This window comes from Drosophila serrata, unplaced genomic scaffold (assembly GCF_035046125.1).
Source record: "Drosophila serrata isolate PLE 108 unplaced genomic scaffold, ASM3504612v1 contig_360, whole genome shotgun sequence".
Taxonomy (NCBI): Eukaryota; Metazoa; Arthropoda; class Insecta; order Diptera; family Drosophilidae; genus Drosophila; species Drosophila serrata.
In genome coordinates, this window is record NW_028257258.1 from 262,433 (window position 1) to 283,132 (window position 20,700).

At 46.6% G+C, this 20,700-nt stretch overlaps 2 protein-coding genes and 1 long non-coding RNA gene across 13 annotated transcripts; 1 reads left to right on the forward strand and 2 right to left on the reverse strand.

The window, feature by feature from the left end:
* The first annotated feature begins 455 nt into the window (after positions 1-455).
* On the forward strand, positions 456-9,495 carry LOC110191934 (NACHT and WD repeat domain-containing protein 2). Its single transcript, XM_020962951.2, has 12 exons — positions 456-651; positions 771-1,180; positions 2,183-2,327; positions 2,393-2,618; positions 2,713-3,154; positions 3,267-3,467; positions 4,701-5,549; positions 5,615-6,007; positions 6,068-6,381; positions 6,434-6,537; positions 6,628-7,752; positions 7,825-9,495. The coding sequence occupies exons 1-12, from the start codon at positions 549-551 to the stop codon at positions 8,712-8,714; spliced, it is 5,202 nt and encodes a 1,733-aa protein (XP_020818610.2). The 5' UTR covers positions 456-548; the 3' UTR covers positions 8,715-9,495.
* On the reverse strand, positions 2,092-6,756 carry LOC147642758 (uncharacterized). The gene is made up of 3 exons (XR_015272995.1): positions 6,623-6,756; positions 6,446-6,533; positions 2,092-6,392 (listed from the first exon to the last, which is right to left on the reverse strand). It is a non-coding gene; the product is annotated as an uncharacterized LOC147642758 (long non-coding RNA).
* On the reverse strand, positions 8,725-20,525 carry msps (msps cytoskeleton-associated protein 5). 11 transcript variants are annotated; one of them, XM_086838837.1, is made up of 16 exons: positions 20,084-20,525; positions 17,416-18,191; positions 17,283-17,353; positions 16,741-17,060; positions 14,130-16,675; positions 13,833-14,070; positions 13,260-13,777; positions 12,072-12,164; positions 11,481-11,885; positions 11,226-11,415; positions 10,856-11,109; positions 10,467-10,797; positions 10,230-10,394; positions 10,025-10,163; positions 9,713-9,912; positions 8,725-9,586 (listed from the first exon to the last, which is right to left on the reverse strand). In XM_086838837.1, exons 2-16 carry the CDS (start codon positions 18,102-18,104, stop codon positions 9,506-9,508), a joined length of 6,240 nt encoding a protein of 2,079 aa, XP_086694963.1. In that variant the 5' UTR covers positions 18,105-18,191; positions 20,084-20,525; the 3' UTR covers positions 8,725-9,505. The 11 variants fall into 11 exon arrangements, with proteins under 11 accessions (XP_086694963.1, XP_086694961.1, XP_086694962.1 ...); XM_086838835.1 differs by having other exon boundaries at positions 9,713-9,936; XM_086838836.1 differs by having other exon boundaries at positions 10,230-10,403.
* Between the last annotated feature and the right edge of the window lie 175 nt (positions 20,526-20,700).

The following is a 20,700-nucleotide window of genomic DNA, read 5'->3' on the forward strand; positions in this document are numbered from 1 at the left end:
TTCGCAGTCGCCATCCCGGTTGACTTTGAAAGTTGCAGCCAGCGCCGGTCCCACGCCCACGCCTGGATTCCCGGATCGGTCACGAATGAAAGCCAGGCACGCAAGTTACCCGCTTTTTGGGGGAAGGGCCCGAGCACTTGAAAACACTTGTTGTATGTCAAAGCCGGAGGCCCAGACATCAATCAGGCGTCTGACATCCATAAAACCAGCCTAAATGGCTTTCCAATCAAGGAGGGAATCAACAGGTGTTGCCCGTTGTCGGGGAAACTCGGGTCCCGGCTCATCCTCCCCAGAAGAGCCCCCGTTTTGAGGCCGCGCACTGCCGTGCGCTGTCAGCGGAGCTGAACTCAAAAACAACCGTCAACTAGGCGACTGTCAAATGCGCCACGTATCCGGATTATCGATCAAACAGCCGCTGCGACTTTACGCCACTTTCTGGGTCTCCGTTTTGGCGCAGACACATATTGGATTTCACAGCCTGCGGAACATAATCGCGGAGCTGCACTTGCGGCACCTGGAGCAGACAGAGATACCAACAGTGGACAGCCATGGATGACCGTACCATTGACTCCATATTCCTGGGCTCCTTGGAGTCCCTGCCACCGGTTAGCTCGAAAATCGTACGCATCTTTACCAGCTCCACGTTCACGGGTGGGTAAACAGAAAGGGTTCAGCCCACTGCTATTCCGCCTTTGCCCATGTGCTGCCGGGTGGCGGTGAAGTGTGAAAAGTGTGAGCAATGCTTGGTTATGTAATTCGGATTTTCGCAGACACCACCATGGAGCGGAACACCCTGATGGCCAAGTGCTATCCGCGCATCAAGGACTACTGTCGCGAGAAGCACGGCCTGGAATTCCAGGTAGTGGACATGCGTTGGGGAGTGCGAGACGAGGCCACGGACGATCACATGACCACGGAGCTGTGCATGCGTGAGATCAAGAACTGTCAGCGCCTCTCGATGGGTCCGAACTTCATTGTGTTTCTGGGCCAGAAGTACGGCTACCGACCCATACCCACGTACATTGTCTCCTCGGAGCTGGCATTGATCTGCGAGGAGCTTACTTCTATGGGCGTGGACCGAGCCCTCCTCGATTTGTGGTATAAAAAGGACAGCAATGCAGTGCCGCCCATCTCAGTGCTGCAACCCATCTCATCCATTTTGATAAACTTTAACAATAAGGTGAGTTTGAATTCAAATAGTCCCGCCAAATCAGTTAACCGATAAATTTAAATTTGAATATCAGTCATATCAACTAACCGGTAAATTTAAATTTAAATATCAGCCATATCAGTTAACCGTCAAATTTAAATTTGAATTTAAATCGACGATCAGTTGCCGCCACATTAGTAGCAGCAACATTGTTTTTTGTTTTTGTAAATTTTTGTTGTAAATTGTATGTTGTTGTTGTTGTACAAGAGTTCCTTGTTGTTGCTGTTGTTGTTGTAGGCAAAACCAAACTTCAAATTGGCCGTTTTCAGTACGTTTTCGGATCTCAGGTACCAGGCGAACAGAAAGCAGCAGCAAGCGACTGAATTTTTGCAGTCAAGGGCTACCAGATCGATGGTATATGCGATCGATCAGGCAACACTGGCTCAATATTTCGCGTCAAGGGTTGCCGGATCGACGGAATATTCTGCCAGTCAGGCAACTCTCTGTGACCCAAAATTGCCAGATCGATCGCGCATGCCATCGATCCGGCAACTCTTGTCGGTCAAAAATTGCGTTGCTTGCTGCTGCTTTCTGTTCGCCTGGTACCTGAGATCCGAAAACGTACTGAAAACGGCCGAATTGAAGCTTGGCAATTCCTACAACAACAATAACAACAACAAACAATTCTTTTACAACAACAACAACTTACAATTTACAACAACAATTTCCAAAAACAAAACAAAAAAATACATTAACTTAACCGCCAAATTTGAATTTGAATTTCAATAGACTATCAGTTTGCCGCCGTTTCAGTTGAGCGGCAAATTTAAATTCGAATTTAAATGTACCATGACAAATTTGAATTCGAATTTGACATGCCGATCAGTTGCAATAAATTTTAACTTTTAAAAGTTAATAACTAAATAATTTTTAATAAAGGATTAGTTGTTAAACCTTTTCAAGAAGTTTATTTAATATTTTTGATCGAAAGGATCCCTTTGATATCCCATTCTTGATCGGTATTTTCCACAGCGCGTTCCCAAGTTGCAGGCGGAGGACCAGGCGGTGTGGTGGGACACCTTGAATAAGATGCAGAAGCTGTTGCGGAAAGCGGCCGCCTCTCTGGGGGCCAGTAATAAGATGACCAAGGACGAGGTGCACAACTACTTCATGTCAGGTGAGTGCGTAGCCTTAGCTGGTAGTGGTCGTAGTGGTAGCTGAACATTCCTGATCCGCATGTAGTGACAGAGCGGGAGGTGATCAACGGGATCCTTAGCGTGAAGAATACGAAAAACCATTGCCTGGCCTACGTGCGGTACATCAACAACATCAACCTGCAGAACCTAAAGAAGGCCTCGCTGTTCGTGGACATCATTAATCGCAGCCTGGATACGGAAGCAGCCAAGCTGATGGGCGACCTGAGAGACACCCGGCTGCCGGCCAAGATTGAGGCGGTCAATTCCCAGAAGTAAGGGAAGCGGAGCACGTGAGCCGAGATGTTACAGAGTGATGGAGACTAGTGGTCGGATGCTAATCCAATCTGATGGGGCGGGACTTTGCAGATACACCGTGGAGTGGATCGGACGGGAGGGACTGGACATTGAGACGCACGAGGAGTACCTGAATCATTTCATCTCGCACTTCTATAAGAATGTGGTGAAGCTGGTGGATAGGGCGATGCGCAAAGAAGACTCCAGTGCACAGGGGCAGATAGTAACTGAGATCCTTCAGCATCTGCACGCTTGCAACAATTCGGTCAAGATATTCTACGGGCGCGAGGAAAGTTGCGAACGTATCAAGCGCTACATGCTGGGGGATTCAGATAAGCCACTTGTCCTTTTCGGCGACGGAGGCTGCGGCAAGACCTCGCTGCTCTCCAAGAGCGCTTCCCTCGTGGCCTGCGAATGGTTCGCCCACGCGCGGCCAATCAATGTCATCCGTTTCCTGGGCACCACGCCGGACTCCAGTGCCTTGACGGCCACCCTGATTTCCATCTGTCAGCAGGTGAAGTCCATCCAGAAGCAGCCACCAGCCAGTACCCTCGAACTAACCCTTTTCCTCTTACTCCTCCCCCACACCCACACGCACAACACCCACACCCTAATCCGACCTGCAGATCTCTTACAACTACATGCTACCCTTCGAGAACATCCCCGATGATCTTGTCCCCTTAACAGCACACTTTAAGCAATTACTAACTTACGCCAGCCCCGCCCAGCCGCTCACGCTCTACCTCGACTCAGTCGACCAGCTGACGGGCACCCAAGACTCAAATAAGGTATCCTGGATACCCACGCGTCTGCCGCCACACTGTAAGGTGAGCGCTCTATCCCGGTCAGGCTGTGGACTCCATTTCGAGTCCTGCATGAGCATCCCTGACCAGATTTACTTGTGACTTACTTAACTCTCTGTGCATGATATTCCCTTAGGCCCTTAGTGCATGAAACTCAGCACTCTTATGTAAATACAACCAATTTTTTATGAAATCTTAGGACCAGCTTTAACTTATTTACCTTGATGCATGATATTCCTTTTCTAAACCTTTAGTGCATGATATTTTCTATTATATATATGTAAATACAACGAATACCCTAAAATCTTCTTGACACTTTATACATATATAAGTTTCTGCATGACTTTTTACTTTCTATATAAAATTTTCTGCTGCACCTTAACCAGACTGGAATCTACAATCTTTTTTCCAACATCCACTCAAATTCGAAATATTCTCTAATAAATGAAAATCCCAAATAAAAAGTTTCTTTTTTATAGAGATAGATGTTCTTGAATTGTATTTATATAAAAACAAAAATCAAGAATACCCAGTTTTGTATAACTCTTGCCCCCTTTTAAAAAAAAATGCAAACCAGCATATCTAAACCAAAAATGCATTCATTTTGATTCGGAAAGCTTTCCTATGCTAGTTTTTTAAACGTTAATAAATCTGCATTCTCAATTAAAAATTTTAATTATTAATTTTTGAAAATTTTCACGAGGTAACTAACCCCTTATAAAATTTTTACCCCCTGAAGGGGGTAAATTTAAAAATTAAATTTGTTTAGATTTAAAAAATATACGTCTCCAAAATATGTTTTTCCTTCTAAGTTTAGTAGCCAATGGATGCTATCTATCCTAAATCCGATCTTGTTTGTGATTCGAGTTCATTTTAGTTTATTTTAGTCTCTTTAGGTTCTCTGGTGCTCTTCTTAGTATATTCTTAATCCCCATTAACGAGAAAGCCCCTTCTGTATTCGAACTCGATCCCCTGCTTCAATCCAAACTCATCACTATCATTCCTCATAAATTCTGTATATACACGGGTGCATGAACCGCTTGCTCCCCAAAACCCAAATGGGGAAACTGTGTAAGTTTTTCCAATTGCTTGACCTGTGCGTGCTAAGCAAAATCACTCGCCACCGCCACCAGAGAAACTGCTGGCACCTCACCCAAAACGACACCGCAAGGAGGCCGTTCTGCATGAGGCAATCCTCGTTTTCACTAATGAACCTCCATGAATTTGTGTACCAGATGTGTTTCCGACTGCTTCCAGATCATCATTTCGTGCGCGAATGAACCGGCGAACCCGACGGTGTCCCACGAGTACCATGTCCTGTGCAAGATGATTGACGTGGAGGAGAACTTCATCGAGGTAACGGCCCTGGGCGAGGAGCTGGCCATGAACGTGATCAAGATGTGGATGAGGACGGCTTGCCGGGACCTGAACAACTACCAGTGGCGTCTGGTGGCCAATGCCATCAGCAAGTGCTCATTGCCGATTTTCGTCAAGCTAGTCTTCGCCGAGATCTGCCGCTGGCGTAGCTACACGCGTCCCCAGGAGACTCACCTGGCCAACACGGTGATGGACTCGATTATGCTCCTGTTCGAGCGGGTGGAGAAGCAACACGGCCGCATTCTCGTCTTCCATGCCCTGGCCTACATAACAGCCTCGAAGTCTGGCCTGTCCGAAAGTGAGCTGGAGGATCTTATTTCACTGGATGACAAGGTGCTGGATGATGTGTACCAGTACCACATGCCGCCGGTGAGACGTATTCCCCCATTGCTCTGGACGCGTATCCGCAATGATCTGCCAAACTATCTCAGCGAACGGGAGGCGGACGGAGTGAACGTAATGAATTGGTATCACCGGCAGTTCCGCGACACCGCCAAAGAGCGCTACTTCAAGAACATGAACATGGCCATTTATTTCCACTCCATGATTGCAGATTACTACCTGGGCATCTGGGGCGGCGGGGTGCCGAAGCCTTTCAAGTTCACAGAGATCCAGCGTCATAGGTTTGGATTGGCGGACAAGGAGGGCTCGGCTGACCGAAAGGTGCCCATTCAGCCGCTGGTCTTCAGCAGCAAGGACGGACTCTCCAAGCGCTACAATCTACGCAAGGTATTTGTTGAAGAATTGCTTCTTGTAAATTGTAAATACTATCGCTATCGTTCGTTACCTGACAGTTTGGTGAGCTACCCTTCCACTTTGTGCGCTCGCGTCGCTTCAAGGATCTTTTCGAGCACGTGCTCTTCAACTATGACTGGCTACACGCCAAGCTCTCTAGCTGTCCGCTCCAGGCGGTCCTGGCTGACTTCGAGGATGCCTCCTGCAACACGGACGACAAGGAGGCCAAGCGCGAGCTAATGCTAGTGGCGGATGCCCTGCGTCTCGGTGGAGCCATTCTGGCCATCTACCCTAATATGCTTGCCCCCCAACTCATCGGACGTCTGCTGCCCGAGATTGGGGGCAATCCCAACATCAAAATGTTGCTGCGAGCCTGCGATCACAGCGGTCCCAAGGACTGCGCCCTCATTCCTGTCAATCATTGCCTGCACACCCCAGGAGGACCGTTAAAGGTAAGACCTAGCCATTTGATTAATAATATTGATATCCCTGGATTCATCTTCTGTTTGTAGTATTCCCTAGAGGGTCACCAGTTCGCGGTGTTTGCCTTCTGTTTAACCAGTGACAGGCGCTATATGGTCTCAATATCCACCCACTTTATCACCTTCGACCTGTCCACTTCCGATCTTACCCGTGATGTAAATCCAGGCATCGAGGGTATTATGCAGCAACTGGTCCTGAGTCCGGACAACAAGTGGGCCGCCGCCTACTCGAACAATAACCAGACAGTGCTGCTCAACATGCTCTCCAGCGAGTTCGTCGTGATCAACAGCCCGTTCGAGGAGAGCCATGGACCAGTCAGCGGACTCTTCCTGCTCAACCAGAAGTGAGTTTTGTCTGCGGAATGTCACAGGTTATTAATGAAATTTTCCATGCAGTTTGTTTATTACCTGCAAGCTCCGTTGGGCTCAGTTCGATATGCGCGGCAATCTAGTGGATACCTTTGAGGTTCCAGGAGACAACGATGATTGGGAGATCCTTAGTGAGTATAATCCAGAAACCAGCCCATGAAATAAAAGAATTTGGTAAGACTAAGCTAATAACTTGAAATGTTTTGTCATCCTTACCATAGCAATGGAGTTCTTCAACCCAACGGATTACAATGTGGTGTTTTGGTCGGGCTCCATCAACGACATGCGTTTAAGGCTGGACTCGTGCCGTGGAGGTAACTACTCCAACTCCCAGAGGCTCTACAGCGCCATGGTAATGAACAAGGAGCGGACTAGGGCCTATGGCTGTGCCAACGAGGAGAACTTTGAGGTTTCCGTCTTCGATTTCATTGAGGATGAGGCAACGGGTGAAATCTGCTGGACTCTAGTGGAGAGTTTGCCACGATTTGAAAACGACGAAAAGGAAATGCTGCTGCAATTGCGCCTGGATCAGCACGATCGGATGCTCCTGGGTACGGCTGGCAAGGGATTTGTGATCTGGGACTTCGGCGGTCGGGATAAAGAAACCGACGTGGAGTCCCGACTAACAGAAGGTGCCCTCTATCTGCCGCTGCCTCATGGTGTGCGCAACATCACCACTCGCATCATGCAGTCCAACTCGATTATGGTGAGCTCCAAATTGGATTACGCAGTGGCCGGAGTGCGCAAGAATCTCTACGTGTGGTGCCTCAACTCCGGCCAACTGGCCAAGGTACTGGACGCCCACTTTGGACGCATCATTCAACTGGAGCCGCTGACCATCGGCAACTGGAACAATCTGGTTACCTCTTCCATCGACCGATCGGTCAAGGTCTGGAACATCAACAATATATTCGAGAAGGTCCACGTCATTGACCGTCACGAGCTGCAAATCGATGACATCAGTCTGTCTGAGGTGGACATGGCGGTGACCGTCACCCGCAGCTGTGTGGGTGTCTGGGAGACGCGATCCGGTCGCCTGCTGGCCAAGTTGGCCGACAGTCCCCTTGGAGCCATCGTCACTCATGCCGAGATCACGCCCGACGGCCGCTACATTATATCCTCGGAAACGGGCAAGTTCCTGGTCTGGAACCGGGTCTCCGAGCAGGTGGTCTTTCGGGATGACCAGCCTGGCATCCAGCAGATTACCCTAATGGACTATGGATACAAAGTGCTCACAGTCTCTGTGCCGAACATCAATCAGCGGGACATCCTGGCGGCGGCTGCTGGCGGATTATCGGATGAAGCCAATAGGCTCACGGCTATAACAACAATGCGATCAGTACCAGGTAAGATTCAAGGATACTCACAATAAGTTTTCCTGTAATTTTCTGAATCCAAAACTGGATATCTTGTTGCAGAGGGCACGATCCTCTTCCGGTTCGACTTCCCCATACGGATGATCACGGGAATGCCTTTTCGGCAATCAGTTATCACGGCAGACAACGCCTACATCGTGGTGGTCACAGTGGACAAGTCCAACAAGGATTGCCTTGGCGTCTACAGTGCCACGAACGGTGCTTTCGTGTCCAAGGTCCTTCTGAAGGGCTGCTCAATTAAGGAGGTAATATCACTGGTTCCCATGCCGCACAAGGCCAACCAAGTGGCGGTGATAAGCAGCGAGAAGGGCAGTGTCATGGACATCAAGACAAAGAAGCACGTCCGGTCCATAGCCAAGTGGGGTGGCAGTATCACACGAGATGGCAAGTGCGGGCTGTATGCGCCCACCCGTGGAGGGCTGGAGATGCTGGAACTGCGAAAGGGCACCACAGTGAAGACCTTCATTCCCAAGGTGGCCGAGGGCGTCTTCTCTGTGATCTGCATCTTTACGGAGAATGACGAATACGTGGCGTACTATCACAGCGGACGGAAGACAATTCGTGTATTTCGTACGGCGGACACCGAGATGATAGCGAACTATCGGCTGCAGGCCGAACTGACGGCAATTAAGAGCAGCAAGGATGGGCGAGCCATTGTGCTAGGCACCGTGGATGGGTGCATGTCCGTGCTGGCCATTGTGGATCCCAAGAAGGAGGAGATGATAGAGTACCTCAACGATCTGCCGTCCCGCGACGAAAACTGGAAGGCCAAGTTGGCCAAAATGAAGGCCCGGGTGGGCTTCAAGGCCGCCATCCGTGTGGCGACCATCTCCTCGCGCTATGCCAAGACCAGCAAGGGCGGTGAGGACGGCGACGAGGAGGAGCTGCTTACGGAGATAACCGAGGACGTCGTGGTGCCAGTGGCCGACTAACTGGCTCGAATAGTTTATAAATATAACATTTATTTCCGCATATATTTATTTCATGAGATGTTACAAAAATACGCTTGCGTGTCTTAAGTGTGTGTTGTTAGCCTGCGTTTACTGCGTGCTTGAGGCATCGAAATTAGTGGGTCTAAACGGTTAAAACTGAAATTGGCTTAAATTAACAATTAAACAATGGTTAAAGTAACTGGTAACGACTATTTTTGTAAAACCTACGGTTAGCTAATATACGAGTATAAATTAGTGTTTTAGCGCGCACTGAGCCCAACGCTTGGCTTGAAACAATTTGAAACAATGTTAGGCGAGAGAGAGAGTGTGTGGAAAACATAACCAGACGTAATTTAACAGGAATCTATCCCTTAACATGCTAACTGCTTTCACTGATAATTTGAAACGAATTCGCGTAGGCATAAACTAACAAGCTGTCTTTATAATCCAAGTCTCAATCGCAATCTCAACTTAGCCAATCGAATCGAATTGAATCGCATACGAAAAACAACTCAGTGCTAATACATATAGACCGATCAATTGTTAATTAGTACAAGTAGTTGGAGATAATAATAGTGTGATCTGTTAATTATTGTTACTGTTGTTCGACACGCACTTCTGCTGCTTCTGTTACTAAGCACTATTACAGTGAATATATATATGTGCCGATTCCGTAAGCATATAACTATGTTAAATAATAAATGATTCATGTATGTAGTTTACGAGGCCTGGCTCGTGTTCAGTGTGTGTTTGTGTGTGGCTTAGCTAAACACTTCCCAGCTAAGGGGATCTTATTGGGCATGGCTCTTCTCCTTGATTTGGGCCAGTTTGGCCTGGAGATGCTGCAACCGATTGGGCGACATGTCACGTTTCTAAGGGAAAGGCAGTTCTTAGATCTAATTTGTCACTTCATAATATTGGTTCGATATAATATCGTTATATCGATTTATGTATAGACTTTCGCAGGATCTATATATCAAAAATTGTTCTATACTTACATCTCGCTTAATCAGCGACGTCTTCTGGGCATTGATACCGTTCAGGCACAGATTCTCATCGGCCACCTTGTTGTCCAGCATATTGGATCCATCGCCTCCTGAATGGTCAGAGGAAAGTTTAGCGGCTCCACCGGTCATGTGACACTGTAGGCGATCCATCCAGTAATCGGCATCGTGGGCGCTGTTCTGGTAGTTGACATCTGTGAGATAAGAACGTGTAGCTGCTGCAGTACGTCGATTTCAGACACAAATATGTACAATGCAAGTGTGCAGGGTTAGTAGATGAAATTGGGTGTTAAGAGATGTACTCACCAGTGCGATTATCTGGCGCCTGGGTTGAACCCGTATTCTGATTGCGCTCAATCTCGGCAAGGCCCTCCTCAATATACTTGTGGAAAGTGGCGCTGGAGCCCTGTAAAAAGGTGCTCAGGTCGATATCAGGATTTTGTTGCTGCAATTAGAAGATGGGATATTTCATATGCAGCACACGGAGGATGTTTTCGCATGGCTAACAAACCTTAAAGTCGTAGAGCTTCTGCAGACCTTGTTGCTTGGTATCTTTGTCCGAGATAAGCTTGAAGATCTGTGATACTGTATCGTGAGTCTGGTGTGAGATACGCTTGGCGGCGACCTCTTTGGCTTTCTGCGGCGAGGCTCCAATACCGGCCAAGGCACCATCCTTCTGAAAGTTCTACGAGATTAATATATTTTGTATTATTCGAATTACACTCTCAGTGGAAATTATAAATAATACCTTGAGAATACGTATCAAATACGTATGCAGCTCCGAGTGAGTGGGTATCTGGTTGAGGTGCTGCAGAATGGCATTGCCCTTCACCTTGGCCATATTGTGTAGTATTGTCTTGATCGTGCGCATCGGAGTGTCCGATGGTCGATTCTGCCACCAAGTGCTGGGCAGGGCTAACATGAACTCGTGCACCTCCAGGATTACCGCATCGTAGTTCAGTTCGTTGCTGCGCTCGGCCAGCATCTTTACGTTGCGCCAGATACACTTCATGAGCAGATCCGTGAACTTGGGCAACTTGGCCTCCGGACAAGTCTCACGCAGCAATCGTATCAAAGCGCTAAAAGTAGTTTATACTATATTATCCAATCCTGTAATATAATGATTCCTAAACTTACCAGTTTAAATTCGTAAAGTCCACCTTGTCCAATACCTTAAGGCAGATTCCATTAATAACCTTGTTATATTGGCTATCATCGCCCACGGCCAACTTGGGATCGGCCATAAGATTCAGCAGGGCTGACATAAGATTTTTGACGCATGCAACGCTCAGCGTTTTCCCCAAGATATTAGCATGGAAAAACTGGTAAAGAATGGACAATAGCGGCTGGTATACAACCACAGATTGAGCTGAGGGCAGCTGTGAGAGATTCTGCAAGTAAATTAAACGAATTACAAAACATTAATCTTACGAAAGAAAATGTTAATCCGAAATATCTTAATCTGAGTATACGCCCTTTATATTACGGAATACCTCATTATATTTACCTTCAATTGTGCCAGTACATTCTGTACGAATATTTCCTCATAATCGCGGAGCACGGCCTGCTTTTCCGGTGACTCCACAATGATGGCCAGCTCGGTAATGGCAGAGCGGGCCCTAACGGTATCCGTGCTACCAACTCCCTTGATAAGTTTAATCAGTTGCGGATCGTGCTTGGGCAGCATATCGGCCAAACTGAAAGTGTAAAGAAAATACAAAATAGAGAACTGTCCAGGCAGAATTTTCTATGAACAAAGTACTTAGGCATGTTATTCTCCATTTGCTGTGGTGCGTACTGTGGCTGCATTCTCATGGGACTGCGATACGGCGAGATACCACTGGCCAATACTGTACCGGTGGACGATGGAGATGTGTTCATGTAGTGCTGACGCGAAATCAGGCGATCGAACTTCTCCTGCGGATAGTGCACGCCGACACGTGTGGGCTTAACCCTGATGGGCTCGTCCAGCGCAGAGATGTCTACGTTAAGTAACGTCCTCTGTTCTATTTGGTCCACACGTACCCAATCCTTTTCAATCTCGTTTATCACCTGTGAATCTAAGCCAAAGGGTCCGTTCGACTTCTGCTGGGCCTGTTGTTGCTGTAGGTGTTGCAGTTGCTGCTGGAGGAGCAGTAGCTGCGACGAGGGCGCCTGGTCAAAGGTTCTACGGATTTTTGGAAGAAAAATATAACATATTAACTAAACCTTTCAAAGCACGAATTAACGCTAACCAACAGTATAAACGATGACAACAAAGGCAAGGGCGACTTGACAAACAAAAACGACAATGGACAAGACAAACACAAATTAACGCAACAACATGTATAAATTATAAAAGAAAGCCAATTACGCCTGTCGAGTCAGGGAGTTCAAGTAGGCAACCACATTCGTGGCACTCCGCTCCGTCAGGTGGTTGTTCTGCCCACGCACATTTAACTGCAAACTGAGTCAATAAAAATGAAACGAAAATCAACAGAAATCAACGAAAATATCGAAGAATATTATAGGAAAAGAATATTATACTGAGAAAGTCCGAGGCTGGAAACCACTAGCTCCGGGCGAGTATGTCTAAGCAACCATAGTATATTAAATGTTATCAGTATCGCCGCCATAAACCTCTACCAAGTACCATTCAACAAAACAGATGCGTAACACCAATATATTTTGCTCTTGCAGTTTGCAATTGAATTATAGGATTATAAGTTTCAGATATTCACGTTCTTTGGATTGACATTCTAATATATTAAAATTATTTGACCAATCAAAGTTTAAAAAAGGCATAACTAAGCCAAAAATTAATTAATTTTAATTCGGAAAGCGTTCCTATGTTAGTTTTTATTAGGCTTATAAATCTGCATACTCAATTTAAATTCAAATTTTCGCGAATTTTTGACAATTTAAACGATGTTACCCCCTTATAAAATTTTGAAAATTCGAAAAATGTTCAAAATTTAATTTTTTGACTAGACATGGCTATATCAACTCGGCTGTTGATGCTGATCAAGGTTATATATGATTTATAAGGTAGGAAATGTCGCTTTCACTACGTTTCAAGCTTATAAGAAGGGTTCCAGAGCCAGCCGCCCTTCCATGTGCACACATCGTCAGTCAGTCAGTCAGGAAATTCATTGCGAATAGAAACATTTCTTGCATATGACAATACTGTCTCTGCCTCGACCATGGGGACACTGGGGTTTGGTAAAGTCAGCCAATTTAATAATATATTACAGCAATTAATCATTGTTTATAATATATGGAAGTCTTCAGCATTTTAAGCTGTACAGCTCTAAACACGGGATTTCAAATTTTGAGTTTTAAGTTCCATAACAAAATATACATATATGTTGAAAATACACATTTCACCAAGCCCTCTTCCTTAGTATGGGTATTTTGGATGGATTTAGTCGGGATGGGGAAATTCTTGGCGCCTGACTAACATTACCGGCAGCAGCAGCAGTTTCCAACCCTCGGCTGTAGGTACACAGGTAAATGGACTGTTGTATAGGAGGCAGCCTCCTTTCCGACCCCGCACACTTACCCCTCATCTGGTGGGGGCAGTTCGTCAGAACCGTTGCCCACAACAGCGTCCTCGATCTCGATGCTGTCCTGCCGCTGAGGTGCTGCTGACCTGCCGCTAGTGGGCATCTCGACGGCTGTGGGCGGTGGCGTTGGCTTCTTAGTCTTTTTGGCCCGCTTGATGCGCTCGTCGAGCATCGACAGATCCTTCTCGTTAAGCTGTCCAATCATCTTGTAGGTCTTTTCACCGGACAGGAAGAACACCTGGACGATGCAGTTGAGTGCCGCACTGCGAACAGAATTATCTCGGTCGGAGATCTGACGTGCGATCTCACGTACTGATGCCTGGGGACAAATATTCATGCCGTAGGACTCGATCAGGAAGGACAGCTCGTCCAGACATTCCGTGCGCTGCCGGGCGTTCTTTGACTTAAGACCCTCCATCACATAAGCAAAGACTTTTGCGTATGGGAAGACCAGGATAACTTGGCGCAGCACTCGTCGAACACCATTTCGAACAGCATCTTTTGGATCTCCGATCTGAAAGCGCGCAGTTGAGCAATTTCAATTATAGCTTCAATCAGTGAATACTTGCCTTCAAAAGGAGGTGAGGTATGAAGCAGCTGCCCTCGTTCTCGGCCAGTATGTACTCATGGTCGATGAGCACCTGGAAGACTTGCACCAGATATTCGAGGCCCTTAATTAATACAGAAGGGTTCGTATCGTAAAAGCGCAGCGTCAACCACTTGAGTATCAGGTCAAGATTGCACAGCAACGCCTTGCTGTTCCCAGCCAGATCTTCGCTCAATTGTTCAATGACTTTCAAGTGATAGCTGGATAAGGAATTTTAATAAGGGTTATTTGAAGAATGTAGTAGCGGTTTAATACTCACCGAAAATCGTCGTGGAACATGTTGGCGATCAGCGCTTTGTTCACATTGGCCGCCATCATCTGTTCGCGCAGCAGTTCTGTGAATTCCTCACGCGGTGTAGTAAATGTCCACTTGAGGACTCGCATTTTTTGCTCATCCAGCAGCCGCTGATTCTTGGAGTTATTCACGGCCAAAAGCGGTGAGGTATCGATGTCCTCATCCTTCTTGCGTGCCGGTGCGGGAAGTTTGTCTTGGCCTCCAGCTGCCCGTGCGGATGCACTCTTTTGAACGCCTGCTGCACCGCCAGTCGCTCCACCAGCACCTCCGCCGCGCACTGTTTTAGGTTTGGACTCCTCGGGTAGGGGAGCTTGCTGCTTACCCTTTGGCAGTGGCTTCACCGGCAAATTGGGTCGAGCCTTTTCCAGGGCTGCTTGAATATCTTTCTTGGACGCGGGCTTCTGTTTGTCGAGCGCGCGGTTCAAGGCATCGAATCCCAGATGAATCATAATGCCCAAAACTGCCTCGTTGGCGTTCCTGCGGACGTCCGCATTGCGATCGCAAATGTGGGCATAGAGGTGCGGCACCATGGAATGGAGGTCTTCTTTGGACACAGACTTGGGCGGCAAAACGGGAAGCTTCTTTGCCAACCAAGCCCAGAGATCGACCTTCAGGGCCGGCGAACCACTTTTGAGGGCGTCGGCAATCATTTCGCTTTCGAAGAACTCCTTGTAGCCGCCCTTCTCACCGAAACTATTTATGCAGTTAAGAGCGGCCGTCCGCACGAAAATCTTGTTGTCGCCCATGGCGTGTAGGAATCCGGGAAAGAGGGTGCGCACATGGTTACGGCACCCAGGGCCCATGGCCGTGGCCAGCTGCTCGCAAATGGAAAGCGTAGTCTGGGCAATCTTTGCATTTGAATCCACCAGACGTAAAGCTAGCGCTGGAGCCAAATCCCCGATGGTGGGCTTGATTAACTTCGCGTCTGCAATGATGACCTGCAGCTTGTTGAGACCTTCGTTGCGGGTCTTCCAGTCTTTGTCGGACATTTCCTTCAGCAGTGCTTCTGTGATTTGCGGCGAAATGTCAACTCGAGGGAGTAGGTCTGCCATGTTAATGGGTTCATCCTCCCCAGCTGCTCCATCATCGTCCTCGTTTTCTGCAGAATTAACAACTCCTCCTCCGCTGCCCCGTTGAACGCCTCTCACAGGTTTTGACGGCTTTTGGCCAACGTACTTATCGAATTCTACTTGGATCTGAGACTTCAGAGCCGGCTTCTCACTTTCGAAGAACATCATGAGGGCATTGCCAATGTACATGGACATGGTGCCCACGAGCTGGATAGCAGCGCCTCGGACTGTTGGATTTGTGCTCTGCACACCCTTGCGCACATCTTCTATGAGTGTCTTAGGCTGCAACTGAAATCCAAACTCAATTATGGATTTGTTCACCCAGTTGAATGCCTCCGATTGCACCTTTGGCGACTTTTGTTCGAAGGCGAAGCCGAGCACTTTGACCACGACATATTCCAGTTTGGTGGCGTCAGCGAATGCGGATAGAACATCGGAAGCGGCTGATCCGTTCTTAGGGTCAGCCAGCTTTTCTGTTATTTCGTTAATAACCTGGTCCACGGTAATCGTGGTCAGAGGGTAGTTCTCAGCCACACTGCGGATGATGTCCAGTTTGTACTTGAGTACCTGGAAGTTCATCTCCTTAAGGCCTGGCTTGCGCCCATTGATGGTTCGGACCAGGATCTGTGAAATACCCGGCTGCTTGACATCGAAGTCTGTGATTTCATTAAGCAGCTGCTCCACAGCGGCGAGGCGGTTCTTCCAGTTCGGGTCCACTAACCCATTGAGTATGTCAGCTGGTAGAATTTCCTCGGCCTTTTCTTGTACCTCTTCCGGGGTCATTTCTCTTTCTGTAGCGAGGGATTTTCCCGACGCCTTGGTGGCGGCAGCTGGAGCAGATGTGCCTCCTCCCGTAGTGCCTGCAGTTGGCTTCTTCAGAACCTTTCGAGCGCCTGTAGTGGCTGGTCGTGTTACTGGCTTGGGATCCGCACTGCCACCCGTGGGCTTGCCAGGAGCAATGGGCTTCGATTGAGGGGCTGACGCGGGACGCGCCTCCTTCTTCGGACCCGCCACCTTAATCTTAATCTCTGCTTTGTCGTGACACTCCTTAATTTTTCCCATCTTGAGCGGGTCGACATCGGTCAGCAGTGGATTCAGCGCTTTGTCGCCAATCAGTTTCATTAGAGTTCCCAGGGCTTCGGCGCTGCTGTCCCGAACTGTGGGATCCGACTCGTTGAGTGTCTTCACCAGGCTTGTGGTCAGTAGCTTCAGAAGCTTCTTGTTCAACGCCATCGGCTGGGTGCGGCTGAAAGCACGGGCCAGGAACAGGGCCGTCTCCGATTTGACACTTGGGTTTTTGTTGGCCAGCGACTCCACAATAGACTCTTGCTGGGTCTCAAGTGTGGTAGAGGCGTAGATGGCATCGATGGCCTCCCGCAGAGCTGTTACCACATTCGGTTTTTTCTCTTTGAATTTCTCCAAGAGTGCTGGCACACAAGCCTGAAATGATTGAGAGCTTCTGGTTTATACACTGTGCAGTTCTCTTAGAGGGGGAAATCTCTTACCGATGCATAGTTAGAAAAGCGCTTGGCTAATCCTTTAGCCAGCATAGCGAGGCACTTGCCAGCCATGGCCACAAGAACCACGTTGGAGTCCTTGGTAATCACCTTCTTCAGGGCGCTCACTAGTGCGCCGTACTCGCCGTTTTCCAGCTTGGGATGATCGGTGAGTAGCTTTTCAAGAGCCTCCAGCGATTCCTTGCGCAGTGTCCACTTCTTCTCTTCGAGCTTGTCGTAAAAGTCCTTGGGCATCTTAGAGAGTATGTCAACAGGATCGAGGAGATCTATGGGATCGATTTCCTCAGCGCCGGCATCGCCATCCTCTTCTGCATTTAAGACAAAGAAAATTAATAAATATCATTACATACATACTAAACATAATAAAATTCAAAATATTTGTGTTATATATATATTTAGAAATTATTAAAATCATGTTATATTAAGGATATAATTAGGTTGTAAAGTGTAGATTGGACGTGTCCTTTGGAAAGAGTATGTTTGGAAGTTGGGCATGCGGAGAGAGTGGAATATTTATGTTGTGTCATTACCGTGGTAGGCATCTTCGGTGCCAGCGGCATCAGCAATCTTCGCCTGCTTTTCCTGCTGCGACTTGAGATATCTGTAATGAAATAATCAATTCAGAGTAGGTACAAACTAGCTTAGGAGGAAGGGAAAACTCACCTGGAGGGCTCTACACGTTCGCCCTTGAGCTTATCGAACTCATCTTCCAGCTCTTTGAGTGTAACTTGCGGCAATGTAGTGATCTGTGCCTTCATGGCGGCTCCGATCCAGCGGTAGATCTCCACGGCTAGCTGTTTGCCCTCATCTCGAACTGCCTTATCTCGGTCTGACATCAGCGGTGCCAGTTTCTTAATCAGCGGCTTTACGCCGACCACTTTATGTCCGAACTCCCGGAGGGCCAACGTTGTGGCTGCTACACAGGCGGATACGATCTTTGGATTCTTGGCTTCCATCCCCTTGACCAGCTCATCGACGACAGCCTCCTGTTTTTCGATCTCCACGTACATAAGCGTCACCTGGACGGAGAGCTCCTTGGTCTTCGTCCTCGGTGCTGCAATGCACTTCTGAACTATACCGGCCATCACATCGCCCACGGTCCGCCCAGCGAGACCGCTGTTCTCTACAAATATCAGCGCCGCCTCAAGACCCTTCTCCTGGGCCATGGCATTCGAGTCCACCACCATTTTCTTGATAAGCCCGGCAAACTTGGACCATTCCGGCGACTTCTCATCGTCTAGCTCCCGGAAAATCTTGGCCGCCTCCTCATATCCATCGACGCGAGCTTTCCACAACTTGTGCACACATCTCTCTTCGACCGGCAATTTCTTGTACTCGGTATCCTCGGCCATGTTGTGTTCTGATTGTTATTTAATACAGTCTGAGGAGCGTGTTCTCCTCAGTGTTCGTTGGTGCAAAAAGTTGTCTCAATGAACATTCTACAGAACAAAAAACAAACAATATTTTAAAAACGATATAACACGTAATTTCGTAAAAAAAAATCTACTGAACGCCAACGAAGCAGAACTATTCTGGTTGTCAGGAGCTATCGAGCAAATGTTTCAAAATTGAGCTTAATCGTCGATGAAATCTCGGAGGCCAAGAAGGAATCATCCGTTCTGGTCGAGCAACTGCAGCCGCCGCCTGAGGAGAGGCGACAAAAAGTAAATGGGTCGGTCCATATTTAGAATGCCGTCGCTTAAGTGCAGTTACTTGGGCAGAAATAGAATCGAAATAGGAGCGTGCAAATTTTGGTCATTCGGGAAAGGTTCGTTGCGGGCTTGTCACCAGGATGGGTGATATCATGCGCAAGAAGTACAGAGCTCGCCGTCTAAAGTGAACTCAGACTTAAGACAGTTTGTAGTAATTATATTATATCTATTTAATTGGCTCCGTAATGGCATAGACATTTTCTTCTTAAGGAAGTTGACGCCCATTTCTTTTTCTTTTTAATTATCTAAAGTGTTTTTAATTTAGAACATTTAACTTTGTGCAAACCGTTAGGTGAATTACGCATTTTTTGTTAAGTTTTTAAAGAATAATGTTATATTTAAGATAAGTTAAGATTCATAAGTTTTAAATGCGATTTTTGCGATAAACTTTAATTTTTAAGACCGTCATATTAGTCAAGCCCTTCTTTTTTGAATAGATTTTTTTTCGATATAATGAAAATCTTAAGAATGTAAACAAACTAACTTGAAAGTTTATGTACCCTTGGAATTTGCAATTAAATTAAATAGTTTCGTATCGGTAAGTGATCGTAATTAAGCTTAAAATATTCTGTGAATTCTTTGAATCGATATTAATTTATATTTTTATATGACAATTTTTAGGATTTGCCAATGTTTACAAAATACCATAACTAAGTAAAAATCCCATTAATTTTGATTTGGATAGCTTTCCTATGTTAGTTTTAATTAGTTTAATAAATCTGCATACTCAATTTAAAATTTAAAACAAATAAAATTATTTTCAATTTTTGAAACTTTAAATTTAATTTTAAATTTTGTAAAAAAAATCTACATTTTTTTTTTACCCCATCGCTATTGATGCTGATCAAGAATATATACATATGATTTATAGGGTTGGAAATGACTTCTTCACTTCGTTACAAGCATCAAACTAAAAATTAAATACCCTGCAAGGGTATAAAAATATTATTTATTTTTTCTGTAAACAAGGTCAAATGGTTGAGAATCTTCTCCAAAAAAGTCAATTTCCTTAAGATTACACAAAGGTAATAGCTTAGTTTTCCGTAAACATAATTCATTGTATTAGATTACTATAATGAGAACGCACTGTTAGTGCGTAAACACGAAAGTTATTTATTTCTTAGCTGGAGACAATAAATCGGGCAGATGCCCCAACTCCCTCCCTCCGTAGAGGGTGACACACACGCAAGCCTGTGAGTGATTTAAATAAATATTCTCCTGGTAGAGCATTCCAGCAGTCGAATAGACCCGCCCTCTTTGTCAACCACCGCCGACTCAGCCGCTCTCGCGCGTTCCAACAAGCTTACGCTGTAGCGGCGCTCTCTCGCTTGCTCGTTCAAATTAACGGATCGATCGCAACAACAAATGTTTCTCCTGTGGGGATGTGCGTCAACAAAATGCCGTCAAATACCGTTTGTTTAGCCTCCCAATTGTTGTTCTTGCTATTAATTTCAAGGGCTTTTCATTTGAGAACCGCAAAATGGCGATGCTTGGAGCCCACAAGCTTAGAGATCTGCGACAACCGCAAGCGACGCCCACCGCCGGAACGGAATCCCTGCATTTCGATGCACTCAAGTGCATTCCGCTACACACACCACACACAGCAAAGGCACACTCACCGTCAGCATGTAGATCAGAGGGCCTCTGAACCGCTGGGGGGGCTGTGGGGCGACGGACAGCTGGCCAAAAAGGCTGCGCAATGCAATAACTTCGATTTTTCGCAGGCGACACACAACACACTCACACGGCACAACACTGAGGCACGCACACAAACACGCCTACAACACAACGAATAATTTTGTTTGCTGAACGCCGGTTTCAGCAATACTAAATAAACAATTAAACTGCGTTTTTTGCACTGAGTGGCACTTTCTTTCTCTAGTATTAACTTGTATTGCGCGAGGTAAATAAATAAAAATTTGCAGTTCCTCGAGCGTCGTCGCGCAGTGTGACCAGCGAGGTCACAATGTTATCGATAATGGATAAATTAGACAAGAAATATCGCATATCGTATTCTTCTTTATCTCGCAACCACCCGCCGCAAGCGAACATACCCAGTCTACTAAGGGCATAAGATGTTTAATATTGCAAAAAAATGAATTTTAAAAAATGTGATTTGTAAAAAAGTGTCATAAAAATATCGATAACTGATTTAAAGAAAATCATGTTATAACAGTTTGGTAGTGGTGACCCAAACCTTATGCAGAATACAGCAAGGAGCGCGAAAATCAAAGAA